Below are 19,303 nucleotides of genomic sequence, written 5' to 3'. Positions count from 1 at the left end.
TGTGTTAGAATCTAGTCACTAAATCCAATGGACACCCAAGGGAAGGCAATTAAACAAGAGATGAGTATTTGAGGTGAAGATTATTGGGAGCCACCTTTGACGCTATCTACCGTTCCATGCAAACACCAACCATAAGAAGGCTGCTGTGGCCATATTAATATCAAAATGGACTTCAAGACGAAGTGTATTACTGGCAGTAAATGGAGATATTTCTTTAATGATAAAATGGTCAGTAAATCAAGAAGACAAAACAATCCTAAAAATATATGCAGGTAGTAACAGAACTTCAAAATGTATGAAGCAAATGTTGACAGAATGATAGGGAACAAGAGATAAATCCACAATCATAGTTTGGGATCTTAATATCTTTCTATTAGTAAATGATAAGCAAAAAGTCATATAGAAAATTTGAAAAATACTACCGATCTACCTGACTTCATTGATATTTAGAGAAACTACACCTACAACAGGATGATTTACATTCTTTTCAGTGTAGAAAGCACACAGATTGTTAGCTGAAATAGACCATCTGGTGACCATAAAGTCAATCTTTCGCTACAATAAAATTTAAATAGAAACCAATAACGATATCTAGAAAATCCTGAAATTTTTGGAAAGTGAACAACACAATTCTAAATAATTCAGGTCAAGGAAGAAATCATAAAGGAAATTAGAAAATACGTTGAAGTGGGGCACTTGGGTGACTCAGTCCGTTAAGCATCCCACGCTTGATTTCAGCTCAGGTCATGATCTCAGGGTTGTGGGGTCAAGCCTCATGTTGGACTCCATGCTCTGGTAAGGGGTTAATAACTAAAACATCTAAAGAGCTTATACAACTCAACACCAAAGAAACAAATAATCGGATTAAAACGGGCAGAGGACCCGAATAGATATTTTTCCAAAGATGATATACAAATGGCATGTGAACCACGTGCTCAATATCACTAGTCATCGGAGAAATTCAGATCAAAGCCACAGTAAGATATCACCTCCTACCTGTCAGAAAGGCTAAAATAGACAAGAAATAACAAGTGTTGGCGAAGATGTGGAGAAAAAGGAACCGTCGGCACTTTAGGTGCAGCCACTGTGGAAAACAGTATGGAGGTACCTCGAAAAATTACAGTCACCCTATGATCCAGTAATTCCACTACCGGGTATTTCCCCAAAGAAAACAAAACACTAATTTGAAAAGATCTAGGCTCCCCTTTGTTTACTGCACCATTAATTACAATAGCCAAGATAAAAGAAGCAGCCCAAGCGTCCATCCGTGCATGAACAGATAATGATGTATATAATATATATATAATATACACACACACACTAGAGACTATTGCTTGGCCATAAAAAATGCAATCTTTCCATTTGCAGCAACATGGGTGGACCAAGAAATTATAATGCTAAGTGAAATAAGTCAGACAGAGAAAACAAAAACCGTATGATTTCAATCATATGTGGAATGTAAGAAACAAAGAAAGAAAAAAGGAGACAAATAAAAGAAACAGACTCTTAAATAGAGAGAACAAACTGATGGTTCCCAGAGGGGAGGCGGGAGGGGCATGGGAGAAGGGAACTGGGAGCACACTTATGATGAGCGCTCAGTAATGTACAGTAATGTACAGAAATGTTGAATCATTATATTGTATGCCTGAAACTAATATAATGCTGTATGTTAATTATACTTCAATTAAATATATTAAATATAATATAATAAATATATTAAATATATAGTATATATAATATATGCTTATATATTATGTATATTTATATATATATTATATATATCCTATATATTATATATACTTATATATATTATATATATCCTATATATATACTTATATATATTATATATCCTATATATTATATATATTTATATATATTATATGTAATATATACTTATGTATTTTATATATACATAATGTATATATAAAATGACATTAAAATTGCCAGAATAATCTTGAAAAAGAACAAAGTTGGAGGATTTACACTATCTGATTTCAAGACTTACTTTCCCTGCCTGGTAAAAGGGGTAAAAGACCAGCATAAACCAAGTGGAAGTTTAGTGCCTCCGCATGTAGCAAAAACATTATCTGGGAAACAAAATATAAAACTCCCATTTGTCCATACCATATTATAAGGAATTGTATAAACAACGAGTCGCCTTGATAACTTACATCGGACAACCCACGTTGACTGTCAACAAGACAGTGTAGCAACAACACGTAAGAGAACGAACATGAGGTTTAGAACGCTCCAGCTGAGCTAGAGTTCGGCAGACTGTGAAAAGAGAATGCAGGGGTTAGAGAAACAGAAGCAGACTTTAGAGTTAGTATCAGAAGAGAACTTGACTCAGGAATAAGCACATTTGGTGAAGGGATGAGAATCAAATTTAAGTGGACATATAGAAAGATGAATTGACCATCACTCCAGAAGAAGAGTGTGGAGGTAGACATGCTCCTCAGGGACATTTAAGATCACATGATTTTATATTTAGCCCTGGGATTCTGGAATATTCCTTCACTCCTCCTGTTGTTCAAGTTGAGAAACATGGGCATCATCCCCGAGACTTCCCTCTCGTCATGCCCCATGACTAGTCATTACCAACCCTTATCCAGTCCATCTCAACAATTCATCTTAAAATCATCTTCCTTTCTCCATCACCAACCAATTCACTGGTCCAAGCCACCATCATCTCTTACCTGGATTAAAGTGTGTCCTTTCTGCATCTCTCATTCTCCTCTAAACCCTCCAATCCATTCTCCACAGAACAGCCAAGACATCTTCGTAAACGTAAATGGGGTCACATCACCCTCCCAGTTACACCTCTAATGCCCTCTCATCGCACTTGAAGTACAGGATCGTTAGCCTGGTCTCAAAGCCCTAAGTGGTATGACATGTGCCTGCCTTCCCTGATGTGAGGTCTAGGAGACTCGAGACTTCCTCGTCTGGTCCACCAGTCTATCCCAGTAGCTAGGACTCTGCGCCACACCGTACGTGCTCAGTCCGGGCTTGTTGAACACATGAACAAGTGTTAGTTTCTTTAACCAAGAGCCAAAAAGTGTCAGCACTTGTTTCTTGAAGGAGGTTGTCTTGCTGGGAAGTCAGAGAGCCCTTTCCTGACCGAAGCATGGGATATGTTCATTAAGAATAAGTATGCTTTGGGGGCTCCTGGGTGGCTCAGACGGTTAAGTGTCTGCCTTCGGCTCAGGTCACAATCTCAGGGTCCTGAGATCGAGCCCCATATCAGGCTCTGTGCTCAACGTGAGTCTGTATAAATTTCTCTCTCCCTCTGCCCCTCTTCCCATGCACTCTCTGTGTCTGTCTCTAAAATAAATAAATCTTTAAAAAAAACAGGTATGCTTTCCCATTGTGAGCAACAAGACAAGGAAAGACAGAGAATGCTGTGCCACACAGATTAGTAGATGAGCAAAGCCTATGAGCAAAGGTGGGGGTGCAAACACAGGAGGAAGTGGATAGGGGAAGGAAGAGTTATGTAACAAATAAACCATGGGCAAGAGGGTGGAGAAAGACGGAAAATGTACCAAAAAAAAAAAAAAAAACCCAATAAGAGCAGGAAAAAAAAAAGTAGAAATAACTGAGCTTACAAGAAGTAGCAGACAGAGCCAGCAGGATCCGAAGAGGGATATCGAAGTGGTCTTTTGATATAGTTTGCAAAGGAGTTTGTGAGCCTCCCTCGACCACACGCATAGCAGCAGCGACGTTCTGCGGCTGGTGGGACAGTGCGCTGCGCGGGCCGCGACAGCCGGACTGGGCTGAGCCGGCCAATGGCCAGAGGGTGGAGGGACATCAGGACAAGAGAAAGACAAAGTGAAACACAGAACGGGCCACCTCTGGCTAGTAGGCGACTGACCAGTTCTCATGAGGAGAGAAATTAATCATTGAAACAAGACTCGTTTGCATGAATTGACTTGCAGACAGGGTAGGCTAAGTGCTTGGTCATTAGCTATGAGTATGTCAAGCTCTGATTTTTGTGGATGGTGAGTAACAAATTCTTTTCAGATAATTCCTTCACGCTGCTAATCCCCGTTCAAAAACCTAGTCAGCTTTTTGTTGTGTCTGGTGGTGTCAGCATTGGCTACCCTCGCAGCAGAGTCCCGTGCACCGGGATGGAGGATGGCTCTGGGGGGCAAGCCCTGACACCCCAAAACTACTGGTAAGGAGCCATTTTCACCTCTCTCCTGAACTTGTCCTAAATGTCATTGTCCCATGGTGCCTGAACCGCACGCTGTGCCCTCACACTGGCCTGGGAAGGTTTTGTCTCCTCTTGTCCCACTGGCCATCTCTTCAATTCTCTGGTCTGGTGCGCGCACATGCACACACACACACTCCCACTCCCCTCTAGCTCGTTCTCTCTCTCTCCTTCTTATTCTCCATCTGGATTTCTCTTTGGTCTCTCTGTGTTCCCTTTGCTTTTTAACTTGGACTCTAAGGATGATTCTTGGTTCAGAAAAATGAACCGTCACTCAGGTACCATCAGAAAGCTGGGAAGCAGAGCCTGGTTTCTCTACCTGTTCCCTTCGAGCTCACACACGTAGGTCACCACTGGGGACCAGTCAAAGGCCCCCGGTTCCTTCTTCAGCCACTTCTCCAGTTCCTGCAAGTTCTGGTCGGTGTAATCGGTGGCAATGATCTCCTTGAAGGACTCACAAGCAGAGAGGAGCTGGTAGATGGTGGGGCCAGAGCCAATGTCAATCAGGAGGTCCCCCTTCACGCCATCTGGTTTAGAGGAGGCAACAAGAAAAGGGGGTCAGACCTCATATGACAGCAGCCAGAGCTGATGCGCATGGTCTTTGCTGGAACGGGGCAGGAGAGCCCCAAAGACAGACCACCTCTCTACTTACTCCTCATCCCTCAAAATCTTTTTTTAACATCTTTGCATTTTCCAGTCCCCAATCCAGGCTGGAGGCATGCTGCTGGGATATTTTTAGGTGTAGAAGGAAGAAAAGATCTACATCTGGTGTACATACCCCTGATCCAGAAAGACGGCCACACAGAAAATGTAAAACCTATTAAGGAACGCTGCTGGGGAAAGTTAAAATTGTTGTGTGTGGTTTTTTTTAATTGAGTTGTTATGTCTCTCTCCAAAAAGCATCCAGTTCTTCCTGTGTGGGGAGGTCTTTTTACCTCATGCATATTCACAACATTCCTTTGAGTTAGAAGCAGAGTAAATACTAGAATCTTCATTTCTTAAGTGGCCCATCACGGCTAAATGGCTTGCTCTGGTCACCCAGCAAACTGATGGGGAATCAAGGACAGAATTCCTGCCTTCTGGTTTCCCTTTGCACACCCACATGAGCTCATGCATATAAAAGCACTTTGTAAATTGTAAAATACCCATACCAACAAAGCATTGGTTTTCATTCTCTTTAAATAAATGAGTAACACCAGAAGGGCTGTCACATAGCAAGGACTAGAGTCAAACCCAGCCATGCCCTGAGACTCTGTCTGTATGTCTCACATTTTGGCGGGGAGACACACAGACAACACACTAACTTACCCAGGCAGAATATCTTGAAAAGATTCTTCAGAAGATGCCTGAGAATCTCATTTTCCGCAGAGTGTCTGGACCCAAAGTTATAATATTTTTCTAGGTAATCCCGAGGGTTGAAATGTCTCAGGTAAGTGTCCTTGGAGGTGAAGCTAGGTTCCATCGTGGCTCGGTCCTGTGTCCAAGCCTCTCCCTCCCTTTCCTCCAGAACCCAGGGATTCACCCTGCAAAAGCTGTCTTTTTAAGTCTCAGGCTTCAATCTTTCTTCTGTTAGTTAAACCCGCCCCTTAGAGACAGATATTTGGTTAAACACTAACAGAAATACACCAAGAATGTTTTGGCTGTTCTAGTAGGTGATGAAACTTTTGGGCAAGGGCGCCTAGGAGATGTGTGTGCGGGAAGGGGAGGGCCATGAGCTGCATGCAATTTTCAGCCAAGGGGTGAAGTTCAAATGCGGTAAGAATCATCCGGGCTCGTCTGGGAAATCATTTAACTCATAGAAGAACCACTAAGTTTAGAAAGGTGGGTCATTTCCCCAAAGCACCATCATTCTTCCTGTAATGATTCTCCCAAAAGAGAGCCACGAAGAATGGTTTTAAATTTAACAGTCATAAGGAAAGAGAGGAAAGAGGAGGATTAGGAAATGTCTTTAGGGCTAAAGAAGGAATCACAGATGAGAGAGGGTAAAAGAGCAGTTTTAGAAACCTGGAGGAGACTCCCTCCAATGCCTGGGTGGACCCCATTCCTGTAATCCTCTCCTACTCTGCACGCACCTCACTGTCCTCCCTGTGCCTCCGCAGACCCCCAGCAGCTGCCAGTCCTCCCCATCGGACAACCGCCTCCTCCCAAAGCCCCCCCCCCCCACTCATTTCAATCCATTAAAATCCTGACGGTCTTTTCAAGATGAAATGTAAGTGCTCTACTTCCCTTAAGAATTCCTTATATTCCCTTTTCTGGACTCACATTGCCCTTAGAATTAGCTCACCCAGCCAAACCCTTGATTTTGTGATGTCATGTATTCGCTGCTGGTTTTGTCTGGGTCAATCTTACTTCCCGAACTAAGCTTGCACGTGAATGATGCACTAAAGCCCCAGCTCCTTTAGATCAGGACTATGGCTCTGCCCCACGCCTACCTAGGAGGTGTTCAAAACACTGTTGATTAGCTGACTATTGTCACATTGCAACAAACGCGATCACAGTTGGGTACCTTATATTCCACAAGTGACGACTTACCAAGAGCCCATCTGGCTACAAAGCAGAGAAACTCACTCAAAGAAGTTCAAGTGAAAAAGGAATTATTAATAGAATATAGTGGAAACACATTACAGGGTATCTAACTGGGTCTCATGAACCAGAAAATCATTAGGCAACTAATTTCTCTCTCCATCTCCCTCTGTCTTTCTCTCCCTCCTTCACTCTTTCTTTTTGTCTCTCTTTGGAGGACTAGGGGCCTTGAATCTCTGCAAACTGGCTTCTTGTACTCATCCACGACATGTGGCTCCATTCGGACCATTCCAAATGCTGGTCTCTGCACCTGACCTTACAGAAGCTTCTAACCCATCTCCTCGCAGCTGGCCAACTGGGTCTGCATGGTTCCAATCCAGTTCCTTAGAGAGAGAGTCTGCCTAGTCCAGTCCGGGTCAGTTATTGACACTTCCCAGTTAGTGTTGGGGTAGTAAAAGAGATCTGTGTGGCAGATGGGACAGACAAATCCTCTCAGATTACTGCAACTTTGGACCTTTGAAAGTTAAATCACAGATGGGCAAGTTGTAGAATCAATACAAGGTGTCATTGTGAGTGGCTCGGAGGCACCACGGCTGATATACCCTGCTTCTCCCGACTGCCCTGGTAGTGGAGTACATCCAGCAGGAAGCATCCAGAACTCAGTCAAAAGACACCAATTGCCATCCTGATTTGCCACCAATAATTCGTATGACAATGGTGGTTAGAAAAACTAACTTTTGAGATCTGGAAGGCTCAGTTTTGATACATAAAATTGGGATAATAATATAGGAGGAAAAAAAATCTCCTTTCCCATCTTTGGGTCTCTGGTTGGACCTAAGAATTAAACTGACATGAGACAGATTAATAGAAGAAATGCATGTGAATTTTCTTATTAATTTTTTTTAAAGATTTTATTTATTTATTCGACAGAGATAGAGACAGCCAGCGAGAGAGGGAACACAAGCAGGGGGAGTGGGAGAGGAAGAAGCAGGCTCATAGCAGAAGAGCCTGATGTGGGGCTCGATCCCATAACGCCGGGATCACGCCCTGAGCCGAAGGCAGACGCTTAACCGCTGTGCCACCCAGGCGCCCCTTATTAATTTTTTACATGTACACGGGAAGCTTCACAAGAGAATGAAGACCTCAGAAGTGACCAGAGCAGGAAGACTTTATACCTTTAGACAAGGAAACAATCAATCTGTAAAGAATTGACAAGACAGAGGGGTTTGGCCCAAGAGTAGTAAATGATAAGTAAGAGGTTAAGGATCTGTCTAGTAAGGTTTGTGTGTATGGATTTCTCAGCATCAAATCCCCTGTCTCTGGTGATAAGAATGCCTTACTCCTAGTATAGGGAGGGTACCTTTCATATGGGATGTTTATCTCCTGCTTTCAGGAAGAGAATGGAAGATCAGAGTGTCCTTCGTGAGCCTACTGATTTTTTAAACACCTTTAATTCAAAATAATCAAATGCCAAAGTGACATATTTTAAGGTGACGTATTTTGGTTTTCTTTAATAGTATCTGTTCTGTTCAATGTTCTCTGCTCAAGGTATTCATAGCCTCCCTTACATCGACTCTTACCTTGGGAAATGTGCCCTCTTCCCACTCATGGGTTTTTAACAGGGAACTTTAAAAACAGTGGTTATATAGCTTATATGTGGCTTTGATACTATAGTACCCCTTGTCCCCTCATCCCATCATTAATTTTTTCCTACCCTTTTCAGAAGCTGCCAAGATTTATAGTCAGAGTCGGATTTCACTGTAGATAGAAATCTGCTCCCCATACCGGCCCTCTATCCACTGCACATGAATGTCTGTTATAATTATGAATGGTTGAATATACAAATAAACTTGTGGTGAAAATGTACTTCCAAAATTAACAGTCTCTGGAAGCTTTTCTGGAAAGAAAAGCTTTTTCTTTTTTCTTTTTTTCCTTTTTTAGGGTTAACATAGACTCTATGAAAAAAAAAAAAACCCTGTTTAATCATATAAAACAAAGACCCGATTTTTAAATCAGATCCTGAACAGTTAAAACAAAAATTTGAATTTGTGGTTTATTTCATTATCCCAAACTGCATTTTCCCTTTTTCTTTCTCAATGGTCCACTGTGGAATTTTTCTGAGAAGCAATTAACCGCAACCCCTCAAATCCCGTCCCTAACAATTGCTGCCCAAAACCTGGAACTCCACATCCTAAGTCTAAGAAAGATGTATATGCGAATGCTTCTTGCTCTATCCTTGTTATTGGGAATCCCCAGGTGTCTTATTTTCCTTTTGAATATGAATTCAGGAACAACTGAATATCCTGGTGGTGAACATGAGAGCAATCCTTGAGAGGAGCTGCAATGGTATCCTCATGAACACTGAAGGGCACATCAGCTTTTCCAGTGGCCTTCCTACTGAAACTATATTTCATGGTGATTCCAACAGGCTTCAGTGAGCAAAAAAATTGATAATGTCTTGGGCACTGACTTGGAAAGACAATCCTCTCATGTGGACAAAATGTAGTGAACACATAGTTCCAAAATCAATAGCCTCTGGAAGGAGCAAAGAGCAAGAAGGAAGTAGGAAGGGAGGAAGAGAGGCAGGGAGAGCGAGAGGGAGGGAAGGAAGGAGAAGTGAAAGAAGTCAAGAAAGCACGCCGCTCCCGTACAGCTGGGAGCGTGGGCCACTGGTAGTCGCTCTTCTCATGTGGTCGGCTCATGAAGCATGTGCTTTGTTATCTCGGGTCACGACCTCATGAGAAAATAGCTCTACGATACCAGTACTCAAAAGATCAAGGTCTGAGATGCAGGAAAGGATGAAAAACAAGTAAGGACCCTAACTTGTGGGTAATTCTGATAGACGTATAAAAAATAATGTCATAGGGTGCCTGGGTGGCTCAGTTGTTTAAGGGTCCGACTCCTGATTTCGGTTCAGGTCATGATCTCAGGGTTATAAGATCAAGCCCTACATCGGGCTCCATGCTCAGCATGGAGTCTGCTGGAGATTCTTCTCTCCATCTGCCCCTCTCCCCACTCATGCTCTTTCCCTAGCTTTCTCTAAATAATTAAATAAAACCTTCTTAAAATTTTTAAAAAGTAATGTCGTGTGGTTAAAAATAAGCAAGATGGAATTAAAAGACATAATAGCAACAGCCTATAAATTTCGGGGGAGGGTAAATACATGGGGTTGAAGGGTTCTAGATCTTTGAATTATCCAGGAAGGGTGAAAGTATTGATTATCTTTAGACTCTATCAAGTTAACAATGCGTATTGTCATTCCAAACAGATGATGGTGTACTGCCTGTACTTTCTTGGCACTCGCCACGCCTGCTCAACATTCTTCTCCCGCAAGGACCTGAGCCTGAGGGTTTTCTCTGGTGGTAGGTTGGCCCCTACACAGAGCAGGTCAGAAAAGCTGGGGAGTTAATGCAGCAGTCCTCAGGCCCTCACCCAGAAACAGATGAGAGATGCTGAATAATTATGCCAGCTTCCTCGCTCCTGGGACAGGATTGCCATAACATGCGCTCTTGCTGAAGTCCCAGCAGGAGTGAGCCCCAACTGCCCACAGCAGTAACTGGTTCATGAATGGGGCCTGATTGGCTTCCTTTCTTTCTGTTACTTTCCCACACCCTCACCAGTGCCTTGTGGGACCCAAAGTAAAATACCTATACTCCAATCTTAGGCACCACAACAATAACTCAATCAAATTCGTAGAGCAGAGGAAATGGAATGACAAAAAAGAAAAAATATCAATTCAGAAGGAGGCAAGAACTAAGAGAGAGAGAGAGAGAGAGAAATAAGGCACAATATAGACCTGTCAGGACAAATACAAAGCATAAAATAAGAAGGCCATCAATGGAGGGTTAAAGACAGACAAAAACATCAGTAAATATACATAATACCTGAGAAGCAGGATTCATCAGCTGGACTTAATGGATGTATATAAAATATTGTAACCAACACCTACGCGTTGGTTTCAAGAATACAGAGGCCATTAAAAATTACCCTCCACTAGCGGACACCCAAGCCTCAGCATACTTCAAAGGACTGAAATGACACAGAATAGATTCTTTGACCAACACATTCAAGTTAAAAGTCAAAATATAAAAAGATAAACATACCAATAAATAACCCACGGCTCAAAGAAAGCAATCACAGTAAAAATTATAAAATAACTTGAACTGAGTAGTAATAAAAGTGCTACATATCGCAAGTGGTGGATCGAAGCCAACAGAGTGTTTAAGAGGAGCTCTACTCCTCAAATGTATACGCTAGTAATGTAAATGGGGTTATGAAGTTAGGAGAGGAACAGCAAACAAACAACTAGAAAGAAAATAATAATACAGAGCAGAAACTAATAAAGTAAAAAGCTAAGCTACAATAGGGAAGATCAGCAAGGCTCGGAAGTCAGCTCTCTGAAAAGACTAATATAATTAGCAAATTTCTGGTTGGAATGATCAAGAAAAAAAAGAGAGAGAGAGAGAGAAAGAAGGCACATACATCCAATGTCAAGAGTGAACATGGAAACCTCATTGTTATACTGGAGACATTTCAAAGATGGTAACTAGTCATCATGAATAACTTTATGACAATATAGTGAAAATTTAGGGGTATAAGTTTCCGAGTTAATATACAACACGTGCAAAACCTGAATTGTCCTGTAAACATCGAAGAACTTAAATTGAACGTGGTTCCCGCGTGAGACCCTCAAGGCAGGTGTCTTCACAGGTGAGTTCTCGCATATATTCAAGGAGTCAATAATTTTAGTCTTCTACAAACTCTTCCAGGGCATTGAGAATGAAAAAACATCCCTCAACTAATTTTATAAGTTCAGCAAAACCCTAATACCAAGGTTATTTATGAGAAAGAAAAATTACAAGCTAAAAATCACTCATGAACACAACTACAAAAATCCCGAACAAATTATTGTGCAGTCCATAACATAGCAAACATTTCTAAGGGTTGACTAGGTGCCAGACACCGGTTTAAGCATCTTGGACGTGTTACTGAACCCTACAATGGTTCTGCGCGGTAGGTACTATCATCCCCATTTCAGCGTATGAGGCACAGAGAGGTTAAGTAACGTGCCCAGGTCACACTGCAAGGTAATGGTATGGCTGGGGTTCAGACCTACACAGTCTGACTTGACAGCCTATTCTTTGAGGAGTTACACTATGACCAAGGTGAGTTTACTGCAGCGATACAAGGTAATTTAACATTTAAAAATCAATATAAATCATATTTGTATCAAAGGAGAAATGCCTTCTGATCATTCAGTGGATATATAGGGGGAAAAGTTCAAAGTCCACATCCATTCACAAGAACAACAAAAATCTCTTGGCAAACTGAGAAAAGAATGGAACATACTTATGTGATAAGGATTATCTATAAAAACTTCAACAAACATCATACTTAATGATGCCACATTTAGAATCTTCCCTTCGACTTGAGGACAGAGAAGAGAATGCTAACGATTACCAATTTTATTCAACATTCTACCAGGGGTCTTGGAGAACACAGCAAGTAAGAAAAATAAAAGGTATAAGGATTGGAAACAAAAAAGATACAATTGTTATTTTAAACAGATAAGGATAAGATATAGAGAAAATTTTAAATCACCTACAAAGAAACTACTGGAATATAAGAGTTTAGCAAAGTTTCTGGATACAAAATGAATATAAAAAATTAAATTCATTTCTAACCAGCAACAGTTATAAAACGAAATTTAAAACAGACTTCATTCACAATGGCATTAAAAAATGAGAAGTACCCAGGAATAAATCCAACAAAATACGTACAAGACATTAATGGAGAAAATGATAAAATTTTATTAAAAGACATTAAAGAAGACCTAAATAAATGGAGAAACAGACCACTTCATGGATTGAAGGACTCAACATTGTAAAGATGTCATTTCTCTCCAAATTGATTTATAGACTCAGTAAAATCCCAATTAAAATCCCAATAGGTTTTTGTTGGAACTTGACAAGCCAGCTCTAAAATTTATATGACAGTGCCAAGAGCCAAGAGTAGCTACTCTTGAAGAAAAATAAGGCAGGAGGACAGTCTCTACTAGACATAATACTTATTATAAAGCTGTAGTAACGAAGACTGTATGGTATTGGTCTAAGGATTGACAAATTGACCAATGAAATAGCAGAGAGCCCATAAACAGACCCATAACTTTATCAACATTTGATATACAGCAGAGGTGATATCCCAGATCAGTGGGGAAATACAGAGTTTTCAATAAATAGTGCCAGGGTAATTGAGTATCCATAGGGGAGAAGATGGAATCAGACCTTCTCTGAACACTATACACAAAAATCAATCCAAGTAGATTAAAAACTATAGATGTCAGGCAAAACTCTAAGGATTTAGAAGGTAATGTAGAAGAGTATCTTCATGACCTTGTGGGTAGAGAAGGATTTCTTAAACCGGATACAAAAACCATTCATTGGAAATCTAAGATTTGTAAATTTCAGTATATTACAATTAAGAACATCTGTTCAACCAAAGACGCATTAAGAGAGTGAAGGGACAAGCCACAGAGTGGGAAACGATCCTACAACTCATAAAACTGACAAAGGACAAGGATCTAGAATTTATAAAGAACTTCTGTGAATCAAAATGAAAATAAAGAATAACCCAGAAGACTTGAACAGACCCTTTCTAAGAAAGAAAATCCAAGTGGCCAATAAATCTATGAAAAGATGCTTAATCTCATCAGTGAAATGCAGATTAAATCACAATGAGGTACTAGTACACAGCCATCAAATTGGCAAAAATCACATGGGCCAGCATCAAGGACCTTGATCGCACATATTCTCATGTATTTCTAGTGGGCGCATGAATTGGTGCACCATTCTGGAGAACAGGCTGCCATGAACCAGGAGAGTTGAGTTGGGCACACCCTGTGCCCACCAATCGCACACCCAGGGTCATACCTAGAACAAATCTGGCACAGGCACATGACTGTTCTTTGCACCATTGTTTGAAATAGCCCCCAACTAGAAACAACCGAAACGTCCAGCAACAGTAGCATAAATACATCAGAGTAGCCGGCGATGACAATGCAGCAATTATAGCTACGGCCATCAACATGGGCGGTTCTCCAAATGCCGCAGCGGGAGAGAAGCAAGTCCTAAAGAAGATGTACATCTTTATACCAACTACATAAAGTTCAAAACAGACGAAAGCAAACAATATTATTTAGTGCTGCCTAATGAGGGGCAAGCTGTAAAGAAAAACAATAGATGTCAGGATAGTGGTGGGCTCTGGGGGGAAGGAGGGGGTGTCGCCCCGGTGGGAGATCGGGGTGCTTCGAAGACACTGCAGTGTTCTATTTCCCAACGTGGGGTGGTTATGGGTGTTCATTTTATATTAATCTTCATACTGTGTTTTATGAACATTTCTATATGTATGATCTTAAGCTTTAAAAAACAACAACCCTGCATGTCTAGATGCGGTCACTTTTGAAATGAGTGCAGCTGTAGAGATGAAGGGTACGTGATCATAGAGGCCCCCCCGCCCCCATTTCCTCTGTGAGGCATGCCCCAGCGCGGCTCCTTTGACTCAGTTTTACCCAATGGGGTTGGTTAAAGCATTCAAGGGCATTGAAGGACAAGTGACTGTTCTCACGAAAAATGGGGCAAGGACGGCGGGGAACAGAACAGAAACCGGCCCTCAAGCTTCCCTCCAAGCTGCTCTTTCCAATGCTGGAAAAAGTCCTTCCGTGCTGCAGACATAAGGCCTCCCTTAGCTCAGAGGCCCGGGATGCTCCGGAAATGATTTTGACTCCAGCAGGCAGTGATGTCTCCTTTCACACTCCATGGCTTCTGCATATGTGCCAGAAAGAACTGTACACCCAGGTACAATGCAGCAATTAGGAGCCCACACCTGCTGCCACGGGGGGGGGGGGAGGCTCGCTCAAGCCACAGAGAGCCACCTCCACCGAGCCTCTCCCTGGTTCTCTGCTCAAATCAGACCTGAGGCCAGTAAGCAGCTCCCAGAATCAGAGAAACCAGCCGTTTGGAGACTTTCATGCGCTTGGTAATTAACAATAAACAAAATTAGAAGCAAAACGATAACTCATCAAATTCGATGTGGCCCCCAGGGCCTGCTTTAGGTTTTAATGAGTACATACGCTGAGTCCAGGGATGATGAATCTGAGCCTTCATTGCAGGAAGGCGGGAGCCCTTTCCTGGAGTCCGCAACCTCTGGGTGCCCCTTTCTTGCTAGAGTCATGGTGATCTGTGGGGCAGGAAAGCGGCTGTTTCATCAGCCCTTGAGGGGCCCTCTGTGGGCACAAAGACTAGGGCTTTAACGTGCATTCTTTCCCGGAGCTTTGGGTGGAAACCCCACAGCCACATGGATACTGATCAGCCAGGAACTCCAGTCCTCTCGTTGTCTGGTTATCTAGTCCAACAAGTCTCCGAGTTTTAAACTGGCTGCTGAATCCATTGCTGTGGTTGCAGGAAGCTTTGAGAAGGAGGCCAGGACTGGGAAGGAGAGGAAGTGTGCAGGGGTGGAGCTGCTCCGCTGGAGGAGAGGAGTAACGGGAGAGGAGGGAGACCCCCAGGGGGAGCGGTTGAGGGAAGAGAAGGAGATTCCTGAGTCTCAGCGGGGGCCAATTCCTTAACCCAGCAAAGAGGTGTCCCCAACTCACCCCCGTGGCATGCCTTGTGAACCGCAGGGAGAAGGCATTCGAGGGCCTGTGGCAGAGCCAGGCACCAGCGGCTTTGCAGTGGCAGGTGGCCAGCAGTAATACCAAAGCTGGGGGGGCTGCTGAAAATCAGGGCGGGGCTTCCCCGACACCCACCGGGGAAAGCTGAGACCTGGGGCTGCTTCTGTGCTACATGGATGATTTTGTTTTGCTTCCTCTTTGGTGTGATGTTCCTTTGTCACGTGCTTACTTACAATCCTTGCTAGGGTCTGATTTAAGCCTGTCTTCTCTGTTCCATTCATTGTTTTTCCTGCTAATCACCGTAGCGATATAATACATCTATTTGCCACACCTGTCCTGCAAGTAATGCGCTACAAATAGAAGGCTAACATCTTTCACTCTTTTCTCTATTTAATGCAGATATGAAAAGCAACTCATTTTATGTTCTGAGTACAAGCTGTTTGGACTGAGATTGGATCTTGTAATCCTGTTTCTCATTCATTGTGTTTTGTTTTGTTTTTGAGAAAGCATGAGGTCAGGTGGTTAAAGGGGAATGCTTATAAAATTGGGAAAAGGGAAAAGAGGAGTAAAGGCTGAACGTGGGCTTTCTGAAAAGTTTGAGGAGAGAGATGTCACAGCCTCATGGGAATCCGATTCTGTAAAGGAAACCCAGCCTCGGAAGTAAAAGCTATGGGTGTCAGCCTTCAAACTCTCTCTCTTCAGGGGCGGGGGGTGGGGGGGGGAGAGACCCATCCACTCAATCCTGTCTTCTTCATCCCCTCCCATCTTTGATCCTCACACCCACTTTCTACAGGGTTAGCGTGTGTTCTTTTCTTTACGTGTATTTTTGTGAATTAGCTAATGTTATTTGTACGTATATGCCTTTATGTCATCTTCGCTGTGCCCTTAAGGCCCGTGCACGTTGCTGTGTGGATATGTGGGTTGTTACTTCTTGCGACTCCGCGACTTGCATCCTCCCTTTTGCATTTCTACTCCCCAGGGATGGACACCCAGATTGCCTCTAATGCACCAACACAACCTTTCTTTGGATGGTGCAGACCTGGGTGGGAATTTCCACAGGGTATATTCCCAGGAGTAGAAATGCCAAGTCATTAGCCGATTAAATATTTAATTTTCGTAAGACACACCAGAGTGTCCCCTGCAAGCCTATACCAGTCTACATCCCCACCCACAGTACATGGGAGTTCCTATAATCACCAACACACCCATACATACCTCCAACCCCTACCAAAATTCTTGGAATGATCCACTTTGCCAATTTTTGCCAGTCTAATGAAAATAAGTGAAGTTAGACAACTTTTTTAAACGTAGGCTCCATACCCAATGTGGGACTTGAACCCATGACCCTGAGATCAAGAGTCACATGCTCTACCACTAAGCCAGCCAGGTGCCCCTGTAATTCCGAAATTTCACCGTTCTCTGATCAATTTGAGCACATCTAAAGGTGTATATCAGTGGGGTAAGGTTAAGGGTTATAACAACCCTCACATCTCAGTGGCTTAAAGTAAATGCTTGTATGCCTCTGTCCACTTCACAGTCCTGCGTGGAGAGGCCTCCCCTGGGTCCGCTGCGTCCAGCCCTTGTGCGTGGACTCGTTCATGTTCCTTGGGCCAGAACCCGATCACACAGCCGGAGGCAAGGAGCCTGAGAAATGTGGTCTCACTGAGCGCCAAGGAAGAGAAGACGCAGAACTCAGTGAGGAGTTCCACAATCTGCCACAAAACATTTGCTAATATTTGGGGTTTCCTCTTTCATACATTTCCTAATCATGATCTTGCTCCCTTTTTTCTTTGGACTTTCTCCTTATCCACGTTTGTACATTTTGATTTCTATATATTTTTTGTATATTCTGGAAAGTACTGGTTCCCTCTTGATTTTATCCATTGCAAATATTTCTTCCAATCTGCCCGATCACTTTGGCTGTAGTCTTTCATCAATCAGCAGTCTACTTTTTTATGTAACACAGTTTATCAATATTTAGCCTTTTGGTTTTGGTTTTTGTGTTTTTATTTGCTTACAGCCTTAACCTCTAAATTCCTCTGAAAGGTGCCTGTCACAACTTCCTTCACCAATTGCTGCACGAGTCCCCGGTTTGCAGGGGAGTCACCTGTTAAGGCAAAGGGCAGTGGAAGGTCCCAGAGGAAAAAGCCCACCCAGAAACTAATTGCCCAGCTTCCAAGTGTTTCCCCTAGTGTCCAGTTTCTCATAATCCTGCAGGCCCCGACCTGGAAAAACTCAGTTCTCCAAGGCTCCTGTAGGAATGTATAAAACCGTTCAGGAAGCCCTTCCAACTGGCTGGAGAGTCAGGCAAGAATCAGACCACAGAGCGTGTGCCATTAAAATGGCTGCAACATTAAAGGGTTTATGCTCGAACTTTTTCAGACACACTAGAACTTCTTTCAATCTCCCTCCCATGTTGTTTCTTGACTTTGATCTCTTGCTCACACTTTTCTCTTGCCTGGAAAACACTGGTCTACCTTGCTTGGCTGTTATCCTTAAGACTTCCAGGAAGCCTTCTGTGACCTCCCTCACCCCACCCCCACATCGAGGTGATTGCACCTCCTGTATGTTCCCCAGGACCTGTCCTACTCTTGTGCCGAGTTTACCACACTGCATGGCAGTGGCCCTTTGGCCACCTGACTGTGAACTTTCTGGAAGAGCTTGAATCCAATTCCCTTTGTATTCCTAGTGCCAGCATGGGACCTGACACGTGCTTGGCATTAATGGCCGTCAAGTGGATCTGATGGGCTTACTACGCCCTAACCACTGCCCCAGCTTCATGAACTTTGGGGGGATTTTCACTACAGTGGAGAAGGCCCAGAAGAATTCTGCTCCAGAAGCCAGCTGGGGTGCCTCTCCCTTGCTCTGTCACCCAAGCTACTTATGGGCCTATCCATCTCCAGCCAGGCCCTTTGGCACGAGGATCTGGGTTAGCTCTCCCGAGCCTCAGCTTCTGTTGTGGAAGGGAGGCGGGCAGCAAGTCTCACATATGGTTGAGTGAAGGTCAGTGAAAAGCAGAGTGTCTGTGCGGGCAGTGGCCCTCTGCTTCCTGATTCCCACATTCAGAGGTCAGCTTGGACAGGAGAGCAGGCCTCAGGCAAGCAAGGTGGAGGGAAGACAGTCCTCTGCCCCATGGGCCCTGCAGCTCTCCAAGCTCGGGTCTCGACTGCCCCCTTGTGTCCAGAGAGTGAAGGACAAGGGAAACAATCCCAAACAGGTTTGGGACCGGTCCCCAGGGAGCCATCCTGCTGTCCTGCCTCCTTCCCCTAAAGGACACACACACAGAGACACACAGTCAGGAGGACGACTTGCCTTGTCCTCCGGGAGTCTGCCACCTGTCCCACTCACCGCCCATCGCTTCCCCTGGAGGTCTGTCTGAGTGCCTGGGATCCCCCTTCTGGAGGGCAAAAGGAAGGGCTGGAACATTTTAAAGGGGGTTTTTGCAGGGGAGGCCCACAGACAGGATGCGAACAGGTGGAAGAGCTGCTCCTGTCTGCCTGTAGATTCTGCTTCCGGAGGCATTCTCCACGGCAGCTCTGGAGGGCTCCGTCATAGACAGAGGGACCCTGCTGGGCTCAGCAGCCCTCTCCTAGGGGCCCCCAGCCGTCACACCACCGTCGGCTGTACAGGGCTCAGTCTAGGTTGGTCCATCCCAGGCACCTGGATGGGTCCTCCTCCCACCCCCGCTGCCCCGGTTCCTCTCCACAGTACCTCCCTATTGATTTCTTTCTTAGGGCTCACGCTTTTATTTTATTGTATTTTATCTTTGATCTACTCCTCTATTGTCTGCCTTCCCTTCTGCTCCCAAGTAGAATGAGGGCAGGGCCTTGCTGGACTCATTCACTGTATCCCCAGAATACAAAACAGGGACAGGCATCTAACGGCCATATAGTCCATGTTTCCTG

The 19,303-nt window shown here is 43.7% G+C and overlaps 1 protein-coding gene across 2 annotated transcripts in view; it reads right to left on the bottom strand.

Moving 5' to 3' along the window:
- NNMT (nicotinamide N-methyltransferase) overlaps positions 1-19,303 on the bottom strand; it is a 39,555-nt gene that overhangs the window by 8,570 nt on the left and 11,682 nt on the right. Inside the window, exons 1-2 of one of the 2 annotated variants that reach the window (XM_026505721.4) lie at positions 5,516-6,711; positions 4,527-4,734 (exon numbers count right to left, since the gene is read on the bottom strand). In XM_026505721.4, coding sequence (XP_026361506.1) covers positions 4,527-4,734; positions 5,516-5,669 — 362 coding nt within the window. In that variant the 5' untranslated portion in view covers positions 5,670-6,711. Of the gene's footprint in view, positions 1-4,526; positions 4,735-5,515; positions 6,712-19,303 lie in introns of those variants that run through there. The other variant, XM_048217219.2, reaches the window with a different exon arrangement.

The sequence above is a fragment of the Ursus arctos genome, unplaced genomic scaffold, assembly GCF_023065955.2.
Source record: "Ursus arctos isolate Adak ecotype North America unplaced genomic scaffold, UrsArc2.0 scaffold_22, whole genome shotgun sequence".
In the NCBI taxonomy this organism is placed as follows: Eukaryota; Metazoa; Chordata; class Mammalia; order Carnivora; family Ursidae; genus Ursus; species Ursus arctos.
Note: the sequence above shows the minus strand (reverse complement) of the source record. Positions and strands in the feature narration are given on the sequence as shown.